This window comes from Stegodyphus dumicola, chromosome 4, assembly GCF_044657685.1.
Source record: "Stegodyphus dumicola isolate Sdum_Otavi_A_Nest chromosome 4, ASM4465768v1".
NCBI lineage: Eukaryota > Metazoa > Arthropoda > Arachnida > Araneae > Eresidae > Stegodyphus > Stegodyphus dumicola.
The window spans coordinates 138,869,752-138,897,393 of record NC_140771.1 but is presented as its reverse complement, the minus strand read 5'-3'; the positions used below and the strand labels follow the sequence as shown (position 1 = coordinate 138,897,393).

Here is a 27,642-nt window from a genome sequence, read left to right as displayed (position 1 = left end):
TATCATTAAACCAATCAGAGCCCATTCCGTACAAATTCTGTTTTTATTTAGACATAAACGTAATGTTAAAGAAAACAGTTTCTATAGACCGATAAATATCTAGATACTTTTAACCCCTTTTGTTAATTTTATTATATTATACTCAACACGATCTGTTAATAATCAGGAATAAACCAGTCAGGGCAGTAAGTATAACGCAGCAGAATTCCGAAAGGCGCGGCGCAATTGTTCGTGCTCAGAAAATGGGTTAGGAATTTATTCTTGATATCACATTTGCACATCAAAAGAAAAACATATATAGAAAAGAGATAACTATATACAAGTAATCAGGTAGGAATTCCTGTTCAGTGAAGGGTACATTTAATGATCAAAACAGATAGTTACGTGGTTAGCTCTAAATAGCTAGTCAAACCTACGGAAGAGAAAAGTATGTATATATAAATATATATTATAAATAGAAAACGTTGTTCATTTAATCCAATATTTGTTATAAAATTTAAAGAAACGAATATATATATATATATATACATACCCATACATCACTACATCGTGCAGCATTTTCTAAAAACTAAAATACATGTCAGAAAAACCCATTTATTTTTAAGTATTCTCCCCTACAATGGAAATTATACATTCTAAGGTAAGCAGAGGATGAAACTCGACGTCCCTGTCAAGAATTTGGGCAGGCACTAAAATCTTTAAGAGTAATTGATCTTTATGAACTTGACAGAGCAATATTAATTCATGCGGTATAAGAGTATAGATAGGACTTAAGCCTTCCTGCTGTCTAGTTAAGTCAAAATGGGCAGCGAATTAAAATTGAAGAATATTAATTCAGGATATATCTCTCATGCATAAGTGTAGTGCCACCACTGTATAGATTATCTAAAAATATTACCGTATTTTAATATGGTAATCTTATAATAATCTTATAAAGATAGATTTCGTTCATAATGGGAAAACCTAGAATGAATGAATTACTATTTTTTTTAAATATTGAATTAATAATACATATTTCATGATTATTTTCATTGTTCAATAATTTTATCTCAAAGTTTTAGTTCTTTGCTAATTGTGTTCCTTTAACCTTCCGGCAAGAAGACCTTTTAAGATGGCACTTGTCTCCAAAATGTAAACATCTAACTAATACTATAGGTGCTTAAGAAATATTGGTTATTTCTAGGGTCCAGATATTTTTCACAGCGTTTAAATTTAAGATAAAAATCAATAACCCCTAGTAATAATAAAATAAAAAAATCTTTTGTTTTTTGATTTACGAAACGAAATAGAAGCGTACCATACATTCTTTGTTGCATTTGTATAAAACACATTTCTTAAGGTAACTACTTTTTTAAATTTGACAGGTTCCCCTATTTTTAGACAGATCTTGATGACTAGTTCAGTTTTTTAAATTAAATTGCTCGTTTAATTTCGCACTATTTATTGCTTGATTATGATCTTCAAAAAGTCTTCATTGAGATGTACTAGTCGTTTAAATAAGAAGCTCACAGTCAAGGTAGAAATTCCACGCCAATAAAAATTTTGCTGACAATGCTTAATATCAGACTGCTTAATATCAGAATTGTAGTTTATAGATATTTGCTACTAAATTTGCATATATCCTATTTTATATCTAAAGACTAAATGCATCAGGTCACAAATAGCTAAATCATTTAGCTCTTTTGTGGCGATTATTTTAATAATCGTAACTACATATGTATCTTCCTTCATAGCACAGAACATATTAAGCCTTAATTAAACTTGAATTGAGTTGTATATCGCACGTATTCTTTTTCAGGACTACATCATACAAATCCATAACACCACAATATTTATGGAATGAACCTAAATATTGGAACCCGGTAGAACGGTTTATGAAGGTCAAATATTCCTAATAAGAGATTATAGTACATTAAAATTTTTTAACATTAAATGCTCATAAATTAAGCTTTCGCTATCGATAAGCTTTGACAATTTTGTGCAGTATAAATTGAGTTATATGTAGCCATATTTTCTTTTAAAGATATATGTATAAGTTAATTCCATTATCAATCAAAACATTTTAACATTTTTGCTTCGCTTTGCAAATTAGCTTTTTAAAATGTTTGATGAAATTCTTAATATGGTTTGTTCTAATACAAGATGTTTCATAAATTTAGATGCATCTTAAATATCACATGAAATAACCAAACTTCCGCATTAGACGTTTTGAATCTAAAGACTGCATATTGCATAAAATGCATTGAATTCAGATTTTCATTAACTGATGATAACTGTTAATATCACTAAAATGTGCAAACTTCTTGAAAGAAAATGTATTACTGAGAACTCATGATGGTCTGCTGTTTTATTCATAATAAAGTTTATGTAGACAAATAAATACAGCATAATTATTTTCATTCTATTCATGTAGTTTGATACAAATAGAATTATCCATCAATAAAAATCAAAGGCTTTCAGGTAGTGGATTTAGCTATAATGTCTTTAAAGCAAACTCCGTTCTTCTAAGCCGGTTTCCTGATTTTGTATGATATGTTTTTGAATTGCGTTCGGGATTTATGTGATACTCTGCAGTTTAATTTTATTGCTACAATTATTTCAGCTCGATAACCACTGTACATGTACATAAATTTATTGAAATTTGATAAGTTATTTAAAAATATCAACATGCTTGTTTTGTAAGTTATCATCGAAGTCAGTAACTGAGAAAAAAAATAAAGTTAAAATTACATTTACTTCAATTCCGTTACTTCTGTTAGTAAATTAAAGTATTATTTAAAACATTCCTAAGACTACAGACAAAAATGAGTAAAACAAAGAATAAATTTAGTTTAAAATTATATGAATGACCTTCTAAATCAGCTGATGTACAGAATAATATTACAATTGGAAGAAAATTTATTTTTTTAGAAATCATCAGAAACATTTATTGACTGGAGACACTTTTCATCATGAACTGTTGGTCTAATAAAGAAAATTTCTTAGATAGCGAATTCTTTCTTCCCCGGGGCCCACCAGCGGCCGAGCGGTAAAGTCGCTGAACACTGGTAGTTCGGTCCGAGGTTCGAATCCCGCGAACGGGCTGGCTGCATGGGCGTTTTCGTGGTTTTCCCCATGTGTAACGTGTATACGAGCCAGTTTCCCTTAAAAAGTCCTCCACGAAAGGCATCCCTCCCCTTAGGCAGATAGCCCTCGTGTGCTTTGCCATAATTAAATACACCAACTTTCTTCCCCGATTTGATTTTCATCTGAAATTATACATAAATACTGATATTAGAGAGAAGGTAGAGGAAAAGTAATATAATTGATGGTTATAAATACTGGATTTCGAGACAGATTGTTATAAACTGTGATTGTGAAACATGTAATAATTATCAATTAATTTATCTATGCATGAATAGCTGCCCCAAAATAGTTATTTTTATGATACAAGTGTAAACGTTTGGAAAAGCTAAGCTTTTATTAAAGGTAGTTAACATTTTTATTTTCAATTAGAGTCTTTAAAATACGAATGGTTCAATTATTAATGAAGATTTAAACAATAGTATGATTAATCTTTAGCCTTCGAAATATTTCCAGAACGTTTAGATATTTTTAGGGTTTAAAATAACAATTATTACTTATGTGAGATTATTACTTATTACTTATGTGAGATTATTACTTATGTGAGATTATTAATTATTATTTATGTAAAATGATATTAAATTTGTGTGCGGCTTGAAACGCATTTTCATTCAAAAATTTAAAATTTCTTTTCAGCATAAATAATGCAAGTTTTTCAAACATTCATATTTTAAAATTACAAATACTGGATTAAAAACTTTGTATATACAAGAGAAATATTTTAGTTAAAATTCCGGGACAATTAATGTTCAAGAACTTATAAAGTCCAAAGACTATTAGTATAACATCAATTCTTTTGAATTAGAAAATGATGAAATGGTAAGCCTAATTGCAAATTGTGCAAATATGTCAATTTCAATTAATATCGGCCATGAATAACTGCGCTAATAGAGAAAAATATGCAAAAAAGAAAAGAGATGCAACGGAAGTGATTGAACTTCCTACTAATCTATATATGACCTTGTTCGACATTCCATTTCTTTTTGGTCCTCATTTTATTGGATGCGACGACCATGAGAAACACACTTCTATCACGTGCGTTTGTTTGTAAATAAATTTATGAATGGAATGCGCAAGAAAATTAGACAACGAATTTGGATATAAATACGTCCACAGCAGACACTTTCAAATTATTCCTACTTCTTCAGGTGTACAGCAAGCATCTCAACCTGCCATCTTAGACCGATCATGAGATTTGTAAGTTTACAAATCCGTAATTTATATTTACTATGTATTTTAAGAATGCTGATTATTTATGCATATACTTAACTAGACATTTCGTTATTTTTTATCCATACGAATTTATTACGTTTTTAAGTTACTGTGTTTATTTTCAGTTTAAATATGTTAGAATATTATATATCTATATAGAACATCATATACCTATACAGAACATTATATATCTATATAGAACTTTATATATACTATATATGTTAGAACATTACATATCTATATAGAACATTATATGTATATAATGTTCTGTGTAGAAATTAATTTAAATGCTGTTTATTTATCATTACTTCATCTTTGAAGAGACAAATTCTTTAGGCATTCGTAAATACGGATCATATATGATACTTACTATTGCGAATTATATTTTACTTTAAAATTTATTTTTAAAATTTAGAAATCATGGGAGTAATTTCTATGAGGTTAAAGAAAATAATATAATTAAATATTTAAAGAGCTTGTAGAATATTTAAAATTTAAATATTTAAAGAGAGATTCTAAAGCACACACTTGCTGCAAAGAGGTTGAAATTTAATTGTTTTTGATGAGTATGTACAAACATTTGTTTAATATTTAAACTACTTATTAAGAAAATTCTCCACCTAAATATTATAGTAATTATTATCCTATAACTAATAATTATTACCCTGTAATTATATGTAATTATAGCTAATAATTGTCTTATGAATAGTACGATTAATAATATAAATTCTGATATTTAAATGACTTTTCCCACTGTTTCTGCATTTAATTTCACTTTATATCGCACTCCAGTACTTTCAGATCTCTGGGCAATTTTTCAATAAAACTAAAAGTGATACTAATCATACGGAATAACAAATGAAAGCGTTAAATTACCTAGTTCAACTAACTGACGTACATATTTGTGAAATTATGAATGATTCAGAAAAAATTTGTAAAACTTTAATTATAAGTTTATACTAAGGTATTTCTCCCACCTTCTTTGCGTGCCTTCGTGGTGTAGTGGTTCTGCACGCTGAGCCGGTACTCTAGAGGCCCGTGGTTCGATTCCCGGTGAAGACGATTGCTAATTTTTCATCTCTCCGGCTTCCGAAAATCCCAATGTCTCTACAGTGGCGCCCGAACACTTCTGGAATACCTGCCCAGCCTACAGAACCACTACACCACGAAGGCACGCCAAGAACGTGGGAGAAATACCTTATAAACTTTATGCCTAAAATTATTAAAATTTATAAAATGAATATTGTAGTTAGTTCTTAATAATAATTATATAACATTTCAGTTAAGAAATAGTAACTTTAAAATAACTGTAGTTTAATAGTAACTTTTAAGAAATAGTAAGTAAGATACTTTTAGTAATATAGTTAAGTTTCATTTTAGCATTATCTTTCTGTTCAGCATTATCTTTCTATTTTAGCATTATCTTTCTGTTGTTATTATCTGAATTCAGAATTCTGCCTGGAAAATACTTTAAAAATTGCAGTTGCTATTTGTACTAAATGTGCTTTAGAAATTAACACTACAGTAGCTGTTTAACTCCAAAGCGATATCAGATTGCATAAAAAATTAAATTCTTTTAAATATTTATTTTTAAAGAATATTTTATTAGCATTAAGTTTGCTAATAGAAACATACTTTAGCCATAATTCCTGTAAATTAACAAAAATAAATCTTTTCAAATTATATAAAGAGAATATCTTTGTTTCATAAGATTTTACTATGGTTGTATTTTATTAATACTATGTACTATGTGAAATTTTAATAAATTATAAAGCACAGTTATTGTACAGCACAAAAACCACACATTATTCTCCCCTTCTCTGCCAGTATATAACAGTTGGAAATCATTGTTTCAACAAGAAAAGTTTCATGAGTTTATGAATCATTGTTTAATGTAAAATACCTCGATTCGAGGCAAATTAATACTGCATCTTAAATCAGATGAATATGAAGTAATCTGCAAAAGGCGAATGTTTTGCTTTAGGTATAGTTTATAGTTATTATTGATGATTATCTTCTTGATATCAGTTTGCCTATCACAGTTCATCCATCAGAACAGTTTCTTTACTTACATCTCCTTTTAGTGCTTAATTTTCATACAAATGCATTCGAAATTCAAATTTTCCTTTTCCGGAATTTCAAAATTTAGTTTAGTTTAGATCTTTATAATAAAGATGAATTAAAATTAAACGCTATTTTCCAGTAATTTTAAACGAAGGAATCTCTGTATTTTTCAGCTCCTGCTTCCACTTTTCTTGGCCTCTGCCGCCATGGCCGCCAATATGGGCATGAACATCCACGGTGGAGCCTACAATTTCGGTTACGCCACTGGTGATGCTGGTGGACACAGCCGAGTGGAGTCCGGTACCGCTGGAAACGTCGCTGGGAGTTACAGTTACGTTGATCCTAACGGAGATCTTCGCACCGTTCAATACACTGCTGGACCAGGAGGCTATCAAGCAAGTGGGGACATATCTGTAGACAGAAAAACAGCCGCAGCTGCTGCTGCTCTCGCCGCTATGGCACCCAAGGCTCCTCCAGCCGCTGTCCCTATTGCTCCTGTTGCCCCGTGGTATGGCCCTGCACACTATGGAGGCGCAAATGTCATTATGACCGGAGGGCCTGGAATGGCTCAGTACATGGCCAAATGGTAAAAGGTTAAAATATATTTTCGCTGTGCTTGGATATAGAGCTCGGCTGCTTCAATTTTTTGAAGACAAGAAGTATATGTCACGAGCCATTACAAGATATTGTGCCATATTTAGGCATTAAAGAAAATGTAAATACAGAAAATAAAATAATATTTTTAAACACAAAGTGCTTTTTTATGTATTATGTGTAACAGTATAATTTCAAATAATGGTAAGATATTTTCATATGAACCACGCTACCATTAAAGCAAATGGAATTTTTTTTCGGGTATGTAATAATATTTGGATTAGCAGGTAAATTTCTGGAACTCAAATGTTTGTTCAGTGACTTACGTTACAACTGTTAATGCTGAGAGGATAGATATTAATTTGAAAAATGGTAAAATTTGTGACCACATATCAAGTAATTATGATTACAAATTAATTAGAATCATAGTTAGATCTGTTAGAATAAACTGATTGAGAATTATTATTCGAATATTTCATCATTATAACTTTCTTAAATATATTTAATGCAACCAATCACACACAAAATATTTATATTTGAACGCATAATAATTGCTCTTAAATATTTTACACTTCTTTTTATCCACATACATAATTCGGGACATGTATAAAAATTTTCTTTTCAGATATCTATAGTAATTATAATAATTTAAATCTCTTTACTATTAATGTTAACAATTTTAATCATAAATTCAATTTAAAATTGAATAAATAATTATGTAAATTTTAAATAATTATTAATTCGGAATAATGCTTAGGAAAAAACACTTATCTCTCTGTGTCTAATGCGAAAAAAACAAAGAAGTAGCTGAAAATTCGGAATATTTAAAGTTAGATCTTGATCTAACAGAATATTGTCAAACTTGCTTTTAATTTGAAACGCATGCCAAATTTTAAATTGTCTTTTGAATTTTCATGTCGAAATGTAATTAAAGTCAATATTATTAGTATTTTATTGTATTCTAAATATTACTAACAAGAACATCTCTTATGATAGTGTATATTTATATATCCACTGAATTATATATTAAATGAAACCTATTAAATACTCAATAAGCAATAAAATGCTTTAAAAAAACATCTAGCAAGGGAAACGTGAATAAATAGATCAAATAATTACTTTTGAGCTGCAAGACAGATGTTAAAAGACTCACTTAAAACACTTCTTGGATAATACTTTGATCACAGTTAAATGCAAGGATTCCCAATGGGGTCGATACATATCCCTTGAAGGTTGATGAAATTTTAAAAGGGTTCTATGATGGTAAAGATTAGATAAGGGGTCGATGGCCGAAGAGGCATCAGCAACTGATAGTCATAATCAAAGTCCCATTGATTATAAAAAAAAGTATTAATAAAACTCATAATTATTCTTTATTAATATAAAGCTTAATCTTATAAATAAGTCAAGTCTATTTCAAAACGCATCGGTACGCTAAGTTTCAAAATTTAAGTCATCTGTGAGCAATATTCCGAAATTAATATTATTACCAGACCAACATCATTGATTTTCCCCTCTTTTTATCTACTGGTATCAGGATCTAGTCACGTCAATAACTTTATAGAACATGGTTATATTTAGTAGCATAAGCTAGCATCAAACTCCTAAAAGACTTATCACTTCGTCTGAAAAGAACTTGTAACGTACTAGAAAGGCGTTATTTTTCACGTTAAAACTTCTTGAATATGAAATGCTCTTCTCGTGCGTTAGGAGTTCAACCACCACATGTGACTAGACAACGTAAAAGTAACAGTCAATTTCAAATTCAAACTAAATCTAGTAGTCAAAGACTACACAACTGGTTAAACGCAAAGTTAGCTCAAAATTTCTCACCGGCGTGACAATTTACATATTAGTAGTTATAAAGTAAAGCCGAAGAATTATTAATCTTATCAAAGCTAGCGAAACCTAGTAATTTAGCCTTGAGGTTGTGAAACACTCTGTGTCCCAAATTCCGAACCCTCAGCCTAAATGCTCTCAAACTAATTTTCATTCTGGTAGAGAAACGGAAAAGCGAAGATACAGTAAACTACGAAAAACAAACAAACAAAAAAAAAAAAAAAAAAAAAAAAGGTTGAATATTTCTGAGCGAAATGATTTAAGAATTAAGCTAAGTAATTTTATGCCAAATATTCAAAGCATTGCATTAATATATGAAGAGCATTTATCACATTCATTAAAATCGAAGTTTTATGCAATTATAGAATCTGAGATTTTTGTGTCTGAAAGGTTGTTGATAATATTTGTAAAATCAAAATAATAAGAATATAAAAAAAGAAAAAAAAAACATAAACCTAACAAACCATTTGTTTCAAAACTTTCTTCACATTTTAGTGTAATTGTTATGTATGCGCAATAATTTATATAATGATTATGATGTATACTCTGTAATGTAGAGCAAAATATGAGGGGGTCGATCAGGAAACCTATTCTTTTAAAGGTATCGATACAAACAAAATTGTTTGAAATATCTCGTTTAAATTAACACACGCTCTCGGATACTTCGAATTTCAAGTACAATTACTTTTCGCTGAACAAACCTATGCAGTACCTGCTAAACACTTTTGAAGAAATGGTGACTTGGTATAATCTCACGTACGCAAGTGTTGCAAGAAAAATCACATTCTGCTATAAATAATGTAACTATGCTTACTTCAGGTAAGTATTTTAAGGTAAACATTCGCAGTTACGTAAGTGCGCGAAAATTGGCATTTTGTCATTGTGATGAAGTAAAATTCTAGAAGTAATGATGTTGTAGAAAAACTGAATGCACCAATAAGTAGAGCTAATCATGGCATATCACGTAGACTGAATATAATGTGGAATGCTGTATCTGTAATGAACAACAAGAATTTTGATTGCACAGAATATTGATCCAATAATGAATAAGAAACTGGCAGCCGAGGCAGATTAAATCTTCAATTTCAGTAAAGATGTTGCGGCCACAAACAACCCGGTACACTAATTGTACCTATTTCGAAATATTTACATTTTTGACATCTTTGCAGTAAAAAGAGAGCAACAGGCAGTAGTCCAGCTAGGCCTAAGTGTAGAAAACAAGTGCGTTGTGCTCAGGATGAAATCTAAATTAAGACGTAATTAGTTTTGATTGTAAATGCATTTTATTGGATAATCAATACTGCTGTAAAGTTACTATTAGCTGTTTGAGTTTTAGCTCCACTTACATCATTAGTGGCATGTAAGAGTCATACGATAAGGCTTAGTCTCGAAATGACGCTATGCAGAATAAGATTACTGTTTTTGGAATACCGAGAGTAAATTTAGTTTGTGCATTAAGAGGCTAGTGCTAATTTAAATTATAATTTATCTTTTAGGGTAACGTGTATACGAGCCAGTTTCCCTTAGAAAGTCCTCCACGAAGGCATCCCTCCCCTTAGGCATATAGCCCTCGTGTGTTTTGCCATAATTAAATACACCAACACACCACAATATTTTTTATCTTACATATAATATATATGTAATGAAAATAAATTTAGAGAAGTACTTATGTAGGAATACTGAAATGTAGAAATGCAGAAATATTGATTGTGCATCACATAGATAGGATAGATAGTAAATTCATATTGTAGAGGAAACTTGGCAGCCTAGTATTTCAATTGACATATTTGGCCACAATTTACTAATCGTATCTACTCAAGAACATTTTTCATTTTTGAATACTATTGAAGTAGGAAGAGAGCAAAGCGAAACAGCGTCCAAGCTGCAACAAAGGTAGAAGCTATTTGCGCATTTATGCAATATGGAAGATCGCTAAGAGGAAGGTTTTGGTTTGGGTTAGAAAAGTTTCAGTTCTCAAAATCTTGAGTTCAAGTTCCCAGTTAGCTACATCATAAGTATAACGCAAGCGAGGTATTATAGATTGATTTAGAAATAACGCAGTCCAAGAACGTTATTGCTATTTTTAGAATACACAGAGGAAAAACTAAAATTAAAAATGAGGAAATGGAAAAGCCTATTGTTCAAATGAATTATAAAGCTGATTTACATATTTTTTATCTCAAACACACACACACACATATATATATGAAAAAATTACACAACGCGACGTTACAGCAGTCCCATGTACAAAATTTCCACGTTCTGCGGCTTATTAATTTTCAATTATGCAAGATACATATATGCATACATAAATGCGTACAGACGTTACAAAAAATTCCTTTTAACTCCAAATCAAATCCATTTTACAATCAATTTTGGAAAAAAAGTCCGTACATGCAGACGTCACGCAAGAAATCTCCAAATGGATTCAAGAGCGGTTGAAATATGATACCCGAAATACACTCATATCCATAAATTAAGGATAATGCCAGCTCCGATATATAAAGGTTCAGAAAGAAAACAAAACGGGGCTTATTCATAAAGCCCATTTATTGAACGAAAGATAAAGAACAAAAACGATGCTGTGCGTATGACACCATTCATAAAAACTACGATTTTTGCTTCCGGAAGCAATTACAAAAAATATCTCTCTTACAAAAACTTAACGTTACACGGTTGGTATGATGGTTAATACATTGTATGTCTCCCAGAACCTGAAATACAGTCCATGCAACTCCTAGGCATGCTGAGTATCAAATTATCGAGCTGATCTTGGGGAAGATTAACTTCACTCCGCAAGCAAGGCTTTCTGTACACATGTACATGTTCCTGTACACATGTAGGAGGTGCTTGATGGGCTGCAATTCGTCGGCCAAGTATATCCCACACATGCTGTATCGGATTCAAGTCAGGTAAGAATACTGGCCATTCCTTACGGGTGATATACTCAGATTGAAGGCATTCCTTTACAATAATTGCACGGTGAGGACGAGCGCTGTCATCCACAAACACAAATTCTGCGCCCATGGTACCCCTAAACAAATATACATGTTGTTCCAGAATGATGTCCGATATATTTGGTCTGTTATGGTTCCGATATGAACTCGTTGATCTGTTTTGTAGCCAAGTAGAATTCCATCCCAAACGAGCAACCTGCACCACCATAATGGTGTCGTTCAGTGATGTTGTCTTGGTGGTGGTAGCGGGTACCTGGAGTTCTCCATATGAAAATCCAACGTGAATCAGACTGCAAACTAATCCGGAACTCGTCAAAAAACATCACACAAGTCCTCTGTGACGATGTTCTTATTGCATGTTCTCTACTCCAGGCTAACCGGCGACAGTGAGTTTGCGCGAGTCAAACACATCTAACAGACCTGCGAGCATATAGACCAATCTGTACCAAACGTCTCTACACTGCCTTGAAACTGTCTTACCTATGGTTGAAGATAGGTATGATGCTGTGCTCCCTCTGCTTCGTTTGGTAGTTACTGCCAAGCACTGGTCGTCATTCGGCATTGTAACTCGTTGGCGACCCATACTTTAATGTCTAATGACATTTCCATCATTTTGAAACCGTTATCAAAGCCTAGATGATAACTTGGATGATAACTGTATTATGAGAAAGGCGAACAAGAATAAGTTACGAAAATAAAAGTAACAAAAATAAAATAGGTGTAGTAGATTCTTTTCTAACAATATGCGATAAATTCTTCTCAGAAGACAAATGTTTTTAATTTTTTTTCCCACAACACTTGTGTATTTTCGCATTTATAAACTTCTATCAACTCATATATTCTGTTACTTTAAAATAGGAATTTCAAGGTTATTTTCCGTCACCATGGAAATCATAGATACTACAACAAGAGCGTTGCCACAGAATCTACAGATAGAGCAGATGATTTCAGTCACCTAAAGGTTTTCTTCAATCCGTTTAGCGTGCTTCACTTCATTAAAAGCTCGCGAATGACGATTGATTTGGATTATAGTCTCAGATAATGCGGAGAAAATAAGTGCTGTGCGGTTATCACAACACGCAGAGTGACAGATAAGGAGGACTGGAAACGGCTTTGAAGTACTTATTTTAACCAGTTCGCCGTTAGGAAAATCGTAAACATTTCGTGCCATTTTTCGCATCCAAAGGTAAACTTTTTGTGTCTAAAACTGGGTTCAGAATATTTCTTTCCCCCTTTCACCACCTGTGAAAGCCTATTTAGAAGTTCTGTTCGAATCAGATTGAACAGCGTACTTGTCACACTGAAGGATGGTGAATAACGACCCCCTAAGGAGCAACATAAAACACAAAGACTGGTGTAATCCTTAGAGCAGATATTTTTCCCTTTGCACCCACCCCACTTCCATTTCCTGTACCTAACCCCAAATCTATTGCAATGTAAATGTAATTTTTAATTATCAAGAAAAAGCTTTATATAACGTAAAAATAAGGGCATTAGCTAGTATTTGAAATATCCTTGAATTTTGTTTTATTATTTTCTTGATGGCCTATAACAAAAGAGAAGAATTGAATCGTTAAGAATTGAAAGGATAGCATTCAAATCCCTTTGTCCGTTAATAGAAAAGGAGAAAGCTGTTGTGGATCCCATAAGATATGTTGAGGGGGTAGCTAGTCGAAGAAAGTGTCCCCATCCTTTACTTTCCTGAAACAGCCCCGCTGTGATCCTAATGCAACACCGCTGAGAAGATAAGTAACCCTTCAATCACCCCTTTTGATTTTCGACTCATTCTGTGGGGGTTGGAAAAACGTCGCTGCGTCGTATGTGTCTTGGGGGTTACGGTTCAGACCAAATTTCACCCCGACGAGAGTCTGCCGACGCTAACGGATGACGATGCCTTTTCTGTGAACGTATTTCTCTCGGGGCAAACGGTGAACTGGTTAAAGTAACTGATTATAGTGCCAGAAAGGTAGTCAAACAACATGGCGTCCGGTTGTAAATTTTAAGTAGAATTACAATAACTCAAATGACGATTTTAAGTAAAACCTTTCCATTAACATGTAGGCCTGGTGGTTACACAGAACTAAAAACAGTAAGAAAAAATCAAATCTTCATAGTATGAGAGAAATTTGGAACAAAAAGTTGGAGGCAAATTAAAATATTAAATAGAAAGTAACCAGCGCCTAAATAAGCTTTGGTTTAGGCCTGAGTATTCATGAAGCAATTACTATTAAAGAATTACTATTAAAGAAGTTTAAAGCTAATTAAGTAAGTTATATCAACAGCGGAAAGTCGTCGCAGAGTGAACCGGCTAGCGACAGCTGACAAAGGTTTTTTGTCGAGTTCAAGAATTCTGGGTATACTCTACTCATTAGACACTTTTCTCAATATTTGAGGAAATTCCATTGTGAACTATTTTCAGACTGTGAAGTGAAGTATTTTTGGATGCCATTTTTGCCGTATTTCCTTGCCTTGTGTATGGCTACCTATGCTGCGGATATAAACGGAAACATTCCTTAAACTATTTTCTTGAAAAACAGATATGTGCTCTGAAAGTGATATCCCGTAATGAAACTTCCTTTTGATTTTGTGTACTTGGTTACTTATGTATCGAAAGCAATAAGAATTAATTAATTTTTTAGATTTATCAATAGTTATAATTCCGTCAAGTTATGCCCAACCAGATTATTAATATAACACAGCTGCCATTGACATTAGGCATTTTAAAGAGTATTTGTATTTGACTGATATTTAACTTGAGTTTCTAAACATACATACCAACAGTCTATGCGGAGTGTGGAGTATGGAACGTAGTATGGAGTAAAAAGCAGAATGAAAGCCTTTAGATGTTTCCAAACCGAAAGATACGTCATTAGTAAAAGCAGCACAACTCTTTCTTAATGATGGTACTGAAAAGTTTAAAATTTCACGTATATCTTACATGATACTAACAGCCTTAAAAGTTGAAATAATTAGGAAATTGTGAAGGTTATGCAAGGCAATCTATACATCGATCTTAGAAAGTACGAAAGGAAGTCTATACATCGCATCTTGGCAAGTATACCTGTAAGACAACAACAATGTTTTTATTGTCGTGGAGGACACCTCCAAGTCATTGTGTCTGTTTTGCGAAGCCAAAGATTTACTTAATCCTGTTCAAATACAGTTATTGTTATGTAATTACAGTAAAGATGGTAGCCTATTTTGAGCCGCCCAAACGGTAAAGTGTTTAGCGACTCTAATTGCTATACCGAAGGACCCGGATTGGAATCCCAGAGAAGGCATGGATACTTGTAAATGAAGAGTGCCTTGCGGCACGGAGGCACTCGAAACATGCGGCGAAACGAAAGTCCTCTCGAAAAGTTGGAGGTAGGGTAAGGGGGATGGGATACATTCGAATCCGCGCCCCGAAGTGCTCTCTTTCAAAACTGGCGCGGAAAGGAGTATAAAGTCAGATTATCACCTATGTGTCGGTTCTGACCAACTACAGACACATTATAGTATTCCTTGCCACGATAATAATTCGTGAGAGGCTTGTTCTGATTACATCAGACAAGTGACATTAGAACAACAACACCTGTTTTGAAAATTGGTAATATTAAATATCATATTCTTTATTTTGTCAAAGCATTCTTCGAGAACAAAGCGTAAATACGTAATTGTTTTCCGTTTAATACAGTAATTACATAAGGACACATTTTCACTGCTAAGAAAAGCAAAATTAAAAATAGAGAGATTTTTCACGAACCGAATTCGGGCATATTTTCCTTTTGCTGCAGAACATTCTAGAGAATAATTTTTCAGAATTTGGCTGATAAAAATAATAGCTTATATGACATATTTATTTTAAAATTACAGCAGATTTATTTATCTGTTAGTATGAAATGATTACAAATATACGTAAATGATATTAATAAATATGATTTTTTAAAAACTAAGGTTTTGCAATTACCGGTTGATGGATTTGATTCACTTCACTTTAACAATCCAGGATCATCATCCTTATTCATCAATATTTTTTTTTTATGTTTCAGTATTTATTCAACATCTGCGATAAACAGCCGGTATTCGAACTATCTGCAGACAATTTGTTTTCTTGAATTTACAATAGAGATGTATTAGAAATAGAGACGTGGCATTTATGCAAATTCCTCGAATGGAAGTGAACTTCCATTCCAATGAAAAAATCTGGAATTAAAAGACTCGATTCTTCTTTTCTGTAATTCGAATCTAACATAAAAAAATAATTGCAAACTTTGGAATGCTAGTTTTATTAACATTTAATTCTAAAGTTATATATATGCAATACTAAAAAATAGCTAATTAATTCACTTAAATAGCAAATTATTTAAGTGGACCTGTAGTACCAACATCAGCTAGCAACCTTCCAAATTTAGCGTTCAACCATTGGAATAATCCTCTCTGCTCCATAATTACATTGATTCAAAATATATTAGAAAATATAATAAATTTGAACTAATACTCAAATTTATTTTGTCTAACTATGCTGAAAAAATAAAGTTTCAAGAATTTTGATTATAATTTAATATAATTAGCTGTATTTCTAAAAATTGTATTCTTAAATTTGCTTTTCAAAAAAAGCAAATATGAAATCTTGCTTTACTTGAAAACTTTAAATATTAAACAGAAGCTTAGTTATTATTAGCTTTATTTTCGCAATTATTATTTTTCTTAATTATTATTCTTATATGTCGAGATTCAAAAGACTTGAGAACATTTCAGATTAAAAAAAAAAAAAAAATGAAGGATTCAGATTTAAAAAAACGAAACTTCATCCAACCTTTAATTACAAAGCATAGCTTCATAATGAATGATTTATAGATGTATATTTAAGATTTTATCCTTTACCTAATTAAGACACATTCTGCCCTGTATCCGCGGGCTTATTTTCACTCAACCTGTCTCTCTTAACCCTTTCACTGTATGATCCCAATTGATAAGATGTTAATTATTTATAGCTCTATTTGAGAAACGACAAAATGTGGTGATACCCTTATCATTAGTGGTTTTTTATGGCCCCGAAATATCGACTATTAAGGTGATTTACATCATTTTCTTTTATTTCCAGGAAGAGTTGATATATTTTTTTCTTTGATGTCGTAATATCGAAATTAAACCACTGCTAAAACTTAAAGCCGTATGAGCAACATTATTTAAAGCTATCAATGGCAAAATCCGTACTAAATTCTTAGTTGTTAAAATTAATTTTAAAATAAATTTATTTAATTCAGTTTTGTTATTCAGTTTGTTTATTGATTAAAGTTTTATTGCAATAAACGTAAAACAAACCATTTTTCATCATTCGACAACTCACTTTCTTTTTCGGAATCATAGATATTCTATGCATTTATAACTGTATTTATCTATAAATATGTTTTGGGAAAGTATGTAGCACTTATTCCATTATTGTGAATATACCGGTTGCTGTGGGCATGCTCTGTGATACAAAAACTTCAGACTCCTTGATTTTAGGTTCCGCTAAAACAATTTAGTTATTCTTAAAAGGGAAAGAACGTCTAACGTTCTAACGCAGTTGCACATGTTAAAACTAATTCTTTAATCTCAGAGTATATTATAGTAGTAGTAAATTATTGCGATACTCTTCACAAAAGACATCAAAACATCATTACGTTACATCTCAGGAAATATTACCTTTAAATAAGAAGAGAAAGATAATATTAAGGAAAAAAGAAAAAAGGAACGCGAGAGAAGTCTTTGATTATGATATCCTTGAAAGACGGGGAGACAACAGGAGACTAAAGACCTTCACGAAAGATATAATCGTCGTTGCATCAGCTGCAATGACTTCATGTAATCCAAAACAAATAAAATCAGAGGAAGTGTGGTATCAAAAAAAGGTGGGGCGGAGTTCTTTGACTTTGGAGAATCACGTGGATTAGGAATTCATCTGCTTTAAGAGGTTGCTCTGAAAAAAAAATTAAATTCACCTAAGCACAGAAGTGTACCAATTGCGACATATAAATGGAAAATCGTTCTTTCGCATGAGCATAGTTTGTGATACAATATTTGTAACTTTTTCTTTAGAGCGTAAATAGTGGTAGTAATGATAAAATAAAACAATGGATGAATATTGCCGAGAATATGACGATAACGAGAAAACAATCAAATAATTCACACTATTTCTGTAGTAGAAAAACGAATCGTGTAGAAAATGAACAAACAAAGCCAAGGAACGTATGCTTCATTTTTATGTGTCCTTGTATTGATGAAAAATTATTATTTAGCGAATAAGACCCCTGAGTAGATGAATATTTTCCACGAAGCAACCGTCCAAGTAGCTTTGCAAGAGTTCTTTGCAAAGATAATCTAATATAATTTAAGTTTAATATTTTAATTTCTGGGTAAAACATAATTATTGCGCGATTACATACTGTAAAGTAAGAGTACAAACCAATGTCGGTTCAATTTCTCTTCATTTTTGATTTTCTTTGAATTTTAATATCGTTAAGTAGAAGAGCTTAGCAATTTTCACCATGTGTTCCTCCCGTTACAGCTAACTTTTTTGGAAGGGGGAATACGCTGGGTAGGAGCATCTTATTTCCATTTTGCATCTTATTTCTAAGTTTCTGAATATTTAATTTGTTTTATTTATTTATTTATTTATTTATTTTATTTATTATTATTATTTTTTTTTTTTAGATTACATTACCGGACCTGGAAAAGTTTGTAATTTTTTTTTCCCTTTTTGCTAGTGAATTCTTAGTGAAACACCTGCTTTCTTTGGATACACTGTGTTGTATTTGATAAGCGGTTTATTTAGAGATTTTTATAATACTATTAAACTCTTATGGTCTCATTAAAGCATATAAAGTTATATTATTGAAACTTGCGTGTTTTGATTTTGGGTATTGGCATAAAATGTAAAGAATTAAAAAAACATGCACAGTGTTTCATGGGCGATTAAACTGATGTGACTGTAAAGTCTCAGATATGAAACTTTACTGAGTGAATATGGGCACTCTTCGAATTTTTACAGACTTTCAGATGACAAAATTAGTTTGAAAGATGACTTCGAATAAGTCTGAACATTCTGTGAGATAGATGTGAAATTTCCTCTCACTGAGATTTTTCTTTTTCGGTTCTCCATGCATTCACATGTTTATCGAAAGGAAATATAATCAGAATACGATGTTTTCGAGCAATTTTTCATGTTATTGTACTAGGAACTAAACTCTATGTTGAAGAATATTGCCAGGGACATAACATACACATCATTTCGCTTAAAAATATTGACAGCCCTTGATATCAAACGAAATTCGTGTATTTGTGTCATTGGTTACGCTCCAAGGTTTTTTAAAAGAACAATCTGGAATTAAAATATCGTCCAGGGACTTAACCAAAACCATTGCAATTAACAAATCACCTTTCTTAAAATTACCTCTCCTACTGAAAAGCAAATCAAAATCACTCATCAGTAAGCAGCATGCTGCTCTTAGATAAATGAAGAAAGCAAAGAGACACAAAATATTATGACTGCAATGTGAGACTCAGCGCTGCCCCTTGTTTAAAAATATACCATAAGTGATTTGAAGTGTAAAGTTGCAGTTAAAAATTCCCAGATATGTTATGAATGCGAAATGCAAAGCAATGTAAATTACGTTTACTCATACCTGAGTGTATGAGAAACACTGACGTCGCAGAGGTAATTAGTGTAAACTACATTTACTGTTCGCACTTGCCTGTATAAAAAATGCCAACATTACATGTGTAATTATAATTTCTATTAAAATATACTTTATTCTTAATTGTTCATGTAAAATTCCTATAAAAATACAGTTTTCTTTTAAAGTTTGTAGTAAAAACGAGATAATTTTGGGACGCTTTACTGAAATTTATTGAGAAGAGGTAAAATAAAGATAATTAAAACTCTTCCTTTAATGTTTAAAAGTATTAAAGAAGTACGAATTATTGTGTTAAATTAGCCTGAGAAAGTACTTTAAACGCAGACGCGTTTTTTTTCACAGTAACAAAGCTTACATACACACATCAATTACATGAAAAATTAAATTAAATTTAAAAATTACAACAATTTACTTTATCTTACTTAATAAGAGAAAAATATTAAATTATTGTTTCAGGAGTGGCTATTTACACCAATTTACGTTATATCATTCTACATTATCGGAAATTTAAATACGTGTATATAAGTCATACCTTTGGTTAATCGTAAAAGGAGGATGTATAAAGAGTAAGTTCAACAACTTGCAGAACTAATAAGTTTTAGGCTCTATGAATGTTTGAACATTTTATTTTAAACTCTTTCTTTATTAAAGATACCGAGTTAAGCAGATAATCTTAGTTTATTCTGCCATAATCATTTAAAAATATTTTATTTTGAATTAACAATTGAAGATTTATTATAATTCATTCATGTTAATTAATTTGCGGTTGAGTATTTTCTAAAGAGAATAATTTTAAAATTGCGCATGATAAATTTTCTGCAGTCAATCTGTTTGCTCTGTATTTATATCAAGTACTTGATGTTAATTTATATTTTTAATCAAAAACCAGTATTTAAAGATTTCAAACATATATCTTCTAGGCATCTTTATACGCATTGACTCTTTTATCAGTCCCACCAGTACATCCCAAATGTCAGGAGGTGGGCAAATATACAATCCAAATTCTGATAGGATGCAGTCGAACGATGTCTTGTTAAGCTGTGAATCGGTATCTTAACCACGCATTCTATGCAAGACTAAATTCGCTTGTTCAGCCATTCATTATCTTCGAATACGACAGATTGCGCTGTTTCACCCATTCTCCCTGCAGTGAGCATGATGCTATGGAACAGGATTTTCAGGCTTCCAACCATACTGGAGGAGAAATCAAGCTCCTGCATATTTCTTATTTAATGTACAGTTCCATGTGCGGAGCTCTCTAATAGGTATAAATTATAATGCAGAAAAACTTAATTTTTTGGTGAGGGAGTTACGTGTGATCTAGTATTATTTTTAATTCGGAAAAGTTTTATATCACCTCTAAATACTAAATGTTAGTAAGAAAAGAAATTTATAATACTTCTCTTTTATTGGAGTAAGGTTTCATACAAAATTCAAGCATGTTTTTGCGTAAATGTACAGGATGCATTAGCTTTAGCTCAATTGTGTAGTTAAAGTTTTAATTTGCGATGTTAAGTAGGATAATGAAGTTTTAACTTCGTCGAATTCGAAGATATATTATTAAGCAAATCAGCTTCCGGTCAGATGAGTTAAATTTCAAACTAGCTTGATTATCTCAACTATTTTAATTACATTATAGATGATTTCTCTGTTAAAGTAAGCATCAAACATCAATGACAATGATGTCTGAATTAGAAAACTACGAATGTTGCATTAAAAGTAGCCAAAATTCAATAAATTGACTTCATTAGGTTTACTAGGAAAATTCAATGTATTTATAGAGAGTTTGCCATGCAATGTGAATTCTTCAAGGAAAGATAATTTTCTGGTCTGTCGGTTGGAAATAAACACTTAAATTACTTAAATAAAGAATTAATGTAAAACAGCATATGCTAGGCTTCAACAACACATAATTCAAAACAAAGAAATTGCTTTCATAAATTTAGTAAATCTAAATTTAGAAGAAGGGTTAAAAGATTAACAATGATTAGTTATACAAGTTAATTAAATTTTCCTCCTCTGTTATAGGATTCGAGTCTTTTAACATAGCATTTTAATGTCTTAAGTGTGGTAAATTATTCTAAAAAACATTGCAAATTTCTAAAATCTAAAATAAGACAGAAGATAAACAGTAAAATTATTAATAAGAAAGATAATAGATTAAAATTCAATTTTGGAGTACCCGAGAAATTTTGCTGATAATATAAGGAGAAAAACAAATGAAGGTTATTGAGATTATTTCTTGCAGAAAAATGTTATGTGTAATAACAACAAAAATTAATCTTCCAAAAATTTATTATTAGCCTAAAAGGGACGTTAGTCCTGAATGGGATATTAGTCTCTAAACGGCCTCAGATAAGTATGTAGATCTAAACAAAACTAAATACTTTTTGACATAATACGAAAAATGCTTGAATTTATCTGCATTCAAGAAATCATATAAAATGTGTTGTTTTTCTTGAAAAAAACCTTTTATTTAACAAATGATCTGACTTCAAATCAGTCAGTTCTAACTGAATCCGTAATGCAGCATCATTTTAAATACAAATTCGCGGATGAAACCTTCTTTTTCGTAGCTCCCTTTTCTGATCACACTTATGTCAACAATATTCCCATTTCACTGCTTAATTTCTAAATTAAAGCTGCTAGAAATGATGAAATTACATTCTTCAACGGATGCACATGCTTTTAAGCATATCTAATGTTCTCAGCCTGAGTTGACCGTTAGTGTAAGTCATGTGCATATACACTAATAACGGATGCACACTCAAGCTGCTGATTTTGGTTGCTTGCGTGAATCGAGGAGAAAAGATATGAAAATGCCTTTGCACAAGATTTCAAAACGGGTCGGATTAAGCAATCAAAAAATCTGCATTCGTTGCGCTTTTGCCCAATCTGGTGTACAGTAATACACATACAGAGCTTCGAAAAATTGAAAAATTCCATTACTTCAAAGTTGAAATAATGATTTAGGGAATCATTCAGGAAAGGATAATTTTTCTTGAAAAAATAATAATTATTGAAGTATTTATTTTGTTTTATAATGTGCTATAACTTTTAAGAATTAGAACTTTCTAGAATTAAAAAATGTTTCAAACTTTTTGCTCTATATGTTAGAATAAAATTAGTTTCACAAAAATTCCTAAATAATTTTTTAAATAATCAACGTAAATTCGAAATGATTCTATGTATAAAAAATGTTTATCTGTATTTATTTACATGTGATTTTGTACTTGAAATCTATCATTTGAAGGTCTTCTCAAAATTTCTTACTAGAAATATAATAATGAAGATAAAAATTAAATTTTTATTTTAACATAATAATGTACAGTTTTCTTAAACAAAATATTTTGACTATGCAGTAAGCGTTACTAGAAAAATAGCTGGGTTATAAAAAATGGAAATTTTCACGTTTTACACTGTCGGAAAGGTCTCTTTTAATTACCCTTAGATTTTTATCAATAATCAAAGTTGAGAATTATCGATGGTTATCATGGAAGTTGTCTTTTACAACTTAAAATCATAACATAATGAATACGCGTAAACAAGAAATACTTGTTACTTAAGTCATTCTTTTTCTCGAAATTAAAAATAAAAAAGATGCTGTTGATTCAAAGCGGAAATCATACTCTTCCCATACTTGTTTAAAAGCAAATGACCTTGCTCGAAATTTTATTTCTCTTTTATCCTGTCTAATGATGCTTCTTAAACACGGTGGCCATGAAAAGCATACCTCTACAAGAATTTGTTTGTATATATCAAAATTTAGTCGGGTATAAATAGCGCCGACTGCTCATCGTCTATCATATCACATCTTTCGGAGTCTGTAGTACCAGCCTTATCGAGACTTAAGAATGAAGTTTGTAAGTTCATCATTTTCTCCTTTTAACGATTTGTTAAGCCAGTTACTTGTTTAAAATGATTCATAATGTTTCTGTAGCCATCCATAGAAATTTTATTACGACCGAAAGTAAGTTTGCAATCATGAATGTTGAGGAAGAGAACTAGATGAATTTAATTTGTATATATTCCTCAGTTAGAATTTCTAAATAATTATTGATATGATATTCCTATAAATAGATTTATTTTTTAATTTGCTCAGTTAAATAAAGATGAAATTAAACAGGATTTTAGAGGATAATTATACAAGGAATACATTTTTGCTCAAGATTTTTAAATGAGAGAATCTTATCTGATGAATCTGAGCTTTAGGTGTGAAATGAATGTTAAAAGGGAGACTTTAGCTTCCAATCTTTTATTCAGTTTTAGAAACTTTTGTTTATAAAAATTCATATCGCGAGTACGTTACCTAAAACATATCAGAAACAGTGTATTATTGCATTTGATGAGATGCGAATTTTTCATAGTAATTTATTAATTTCCTGAAAAAAAAAAACGTTTTTAACTGAAGTTTTCTTCTATTTTAGCTCAGCAATCTTCAGATTACAAGATACTTTTATATTATTTACATAAAAATCGGCGGTGGTTTATAAGTTTAAAAGTTATTAAAGTCACTGACCTTATTTATGATTACTTGCAAAGGATGATGCTTTTTTAGTGCATCTAAAGCAAACAATAAAGATATGTTAACAATAATTTGCAATTCATCCGAAGAACATAAAATTCTGTATACCTTTTAGATAAATGATAACTGCAAACTTTAAGAGATTTGAACATACTGAATTTTACAATTTATTCTAACTTTAAAATTTACTATACTTAAATTTGGTTATATTACTGTCTCAGCATCAGAGGATTAAAAACTACACTTCCACCTGTTGAATGAAGAAATATTCCAAATATAATTTAGGAAAAAACATACAAAGTTAAACTGCTCTCAGAACGATACGCATTACCTTTAAATTTAAAACATCTATCAGGAACTCGGAATGTGGATCCTGTTTTTGAATCTTTCTGTTAAAACTGCATAACTGCATTTCCATCATAATATTTTCAAACTTTAAGAGCCCAAAATACACAGAATGTTTCTTTGAAAGACATTTAGCATACATTTATCTGAGAAATTTCAAACCGTGTAATCAGTTATCATTGAATTATAATTGCTTTTCATTACAGGCATAAATAAATTTTGATGCCGTAAGCAAAGAAGCAAGGATTATAGTTAACAAATGCAGGATTATAGAATTCTAGAAAACTATTTCATTGTATAATATTGTTAATGCAAATATTAATGAAAATTTGATAGTGATTGATATATTTAATGCTATATTTAGGAAATATTTCTAGCTATAATTAAACTGTCAATAACTCATTTTGATTGTTATTTTCCAACTTAAAATTGAAACCGAAAGAATTTTTTAACCAAATGGAAAGTTAAAATTCTCAGCATATTTAAGGCAACAACCATATATTATGAATTTTTGTAACCACTAAAATTTCTCATTAAAAAATAATATTTCCAACACTTAATTCATATAACAATGAGAAAATTTCAAGAATATCAACATTTCGTCAAACGAATTAAAATTAGCTTTCTCTTAGAAGCTAATACTTTCTCAGAAATTAATACTTCTTGATTAATTTTAATTTTTCTAGTTATGAATACACTCAGGTTTTGCTTGTAATTCTATAATTTTGCTATTATTCAAAATGCATTTCTATTCGAAGCATGTATTAGGCGTTTTAAAAATAAAACTCTAATTATATGCTTTTTATATTTTCTTAATTGTTATCTGCGCATAAACTAATGCATTTTTAAATGTAACTATTACATATGTATAACTGCATACGGATAAAATAATGAATATCTGTGTATGGAAGAATTAACAAGGGAAGGCAATTAGGAAATTATGTTGTAGGTCTAGAATATTTCTGTGTACTATTTGAATATAAGATACCAAATGTAAATGGTCAGAGAAAACAGACATAATTAATCTCAACTAGCACAATGAATCACAAATCTTCTAATATCTGTATGCTGTTATGCACAAAATTCTGCAATATATTGCTGTAAAAGAATTTTAACCGGATAATAAAATGAAGAAAAAAATGCAATGGACATGAAATTAAGCAATTTTCTAGCTTAATATATAAAACACATACATTAATCTTTCATACATAAAAAATAAATTTTTATCAATAACCATGAAAAATGCAAAATAAATATGCATTATTTATTTTGTATTACAATAGACAAAAAAGTCTATTGAGAAACATTAGATATCAATTTTTCTTCTAGAGATTATGTTTATTTCCACTGAGGTTTTCATTGAAAATCTCTTTTCCAATCAATCGTTTTCGTCCAGCAGTATTTAAAAAAAAAAAAAAAAAAAAAAAATTAATTAAAACGCTACCACAACCTAATTTCTAACAAAATTACGGGCTGCCATCATATATATCTATTTTTCTTTTTCTTTGCGGAAAAGTTTTCCTTCCAAATTATTCCTTTATCCTTGCATAATATTTACCCCCTTCATAACTAAACAACTTTATTAAACCACTGAAATTAAAACCAGAAATTAAATAAAATGCTTCTCCCTAATGTGACAGTTTATAATATTCACGTGGTTATTTTTTCAGCTCCTGTTTCCACTCTTTTTGGCCTCTGCCGCAATGGCCGCCAATATGGGTATGAATATCCACGGTGGAGCCTACAATTTCGGATACGCCACCGGAGATGCAGGCGGACACAGCCGAGTGGAATCCGGTTCCGCTGGAAACGTGGCCGGAAGTTACAGTTATGTTGATCCTAACGGAGATCTTCGCACCGTTCAATACACTGCTGGACCAGGAGGCTATCAAGCAAGTGGAGACATCTCTGTCGATAGAAAGACCGCCGCAGCTGCTGCAGCTCTCGCGGCTATGGCACCCAAAGCTCCTCCAGCCGCTGCCCCTGTAGCTCCTGCTGCTCCCTGGTATGGCCCTGCACACTATGGAGGCGCAAATGTCATTATGACTGGTGGGCCAGGAATGGCTCAGTATATGGCTAAATGGTAAAAACGATACTATTAAATACGGCGTAAAATAACGATGCTGACTTTTTCACTTTGGAGGCTGTTACTATCGAGACTCCAGATTTGTGTATTTCGTCCGTTTGGAACTTTGGTCATCCAGCTACTTCCCTAGTGTCATAAGAACGAGCAGAGATTTAACACGATGTAAATATCGAAAATAAATAGCGTACTTTTAAGAACAGTCATTTATTTTTAGTTGAATGCTTCAACAATTATTTTAATATAAATAAGTTATTTATAAATATTATGTATACAATACATAATCTATAGAATTCTGTTATTCTCAGAAAGTGTTTAGTCTATTACGAATGTTGACTCTGTTATAAATTAGTCAGTAAAATGTTCTATTATTTAAATAAGCCAAATGAAGTAAAATGTGCTCTTTCTTATTTAAAAGTACTTTCGATGAATAAAAAAATACGCAAATATTAGGATTCCATACCATTATGATTAAGAATTTGCCATATATTTCATGCATTAAATTATGCATGTTTATTATATAAATGAATTTTTATTTAAAATTTTGAAACCTGAAAAGATTTGAAGATAATGTAAAAGAATAATTTCAGTTAATTTAATTAAAATTAATTGTTCTGCATTCACAAAATGGAAAGAAAAATACCGCAATAAAATGAGCACAAATTTATGACTTTTTCTGTAGTTATCTGAAAGAACAGGTTATAAAACATTTATCATTAAAATTGGCTGTATTATCTATTCGCATTTCAAAAACTGATTTTTTTTATTACTTAAAACCATGTCAATGGAAAATTTCGCCAGTAAATCTTATTTCTTCGCAATTAAATCTTTTGAATGAAACATTTTCAAAACTAATTTGTTTGTCATATGATTATTTATGTTTACTATTTAAAACACTTCTTGCTTAAAATCACTGCAAGTTTCATTCTTAAACTATTTACGGTAATGTTATGCCTTTAACAAAATTATATTTTGCTACGTAATGCTTGAATGTGTTTTCCTTTAAATGAAAAGTCATACCTGCCATATATTAATCATGTTTATAATTATTTATGCCTGCAATAAATTATGCTGGCATGAAGAGATTAATTATATTGTAATAAGACGACATTAATACCTTTTTGTAAAAAAGCGCACAGAACAGAATTATATACCTATTTGGAACATCGCGTCAGGATTATTCTTCGAAGCAAGCTAAATACGTTAATATTACAAAATAAACAAACACACTGAGAAATG

The 27,642-nt window shown here is 31.0% G+C and overlaps 2 protein-coding genes across 2 annotated transcripts; both read left to right on the top strand.

Annotated features, from left to right (window-relative positions):
* Positions 1-4,166: 4,166 nt before the first annotated feature.
* LOC118187938 (adult-specific rigid cuticular protein 11.9-like) lies at positions 4,167-7,152 on the top strand. The gene is made up of 2 exons (XM_035358239.1): positions 4,167-4,320; positions 6,573-7,152. Exons 1-2 carry the CDS (start codon positions 4,312-4,314, stop codon positions 6,987-6,989), a joined length of 426 nt encoding a protein of 141 aa, XP_035214130.1. The 5' UTR covers positions 4,167-4,311; the 3' UTR covers positions 6,990-7,152.
* Positions 7,153-23,162: 16,010 nt separating this feature from the next.
* LOC118187936 (adult-specific rigid cuticular protein 11.9-like) lies at positions 23,163-26,609 on the top strand. The gene is made up of 2 exons (XM_035358237.2): positions 23,163-23,313; positions 25,991-26,609. Exons 1-2 carry the CDS (start codon positions 23,305-23,307, stop codon positions 26,405-26,407), a joined length of 426 nt encoding a protein of 141 aa, XP_035214128.1. The 5' UTR covers positions 23,163-23,304; the 3' UTR covers positions 26,408-26,609.
* Positions 26,610-27,642: the final 1,033 nt, after the last annotated feature.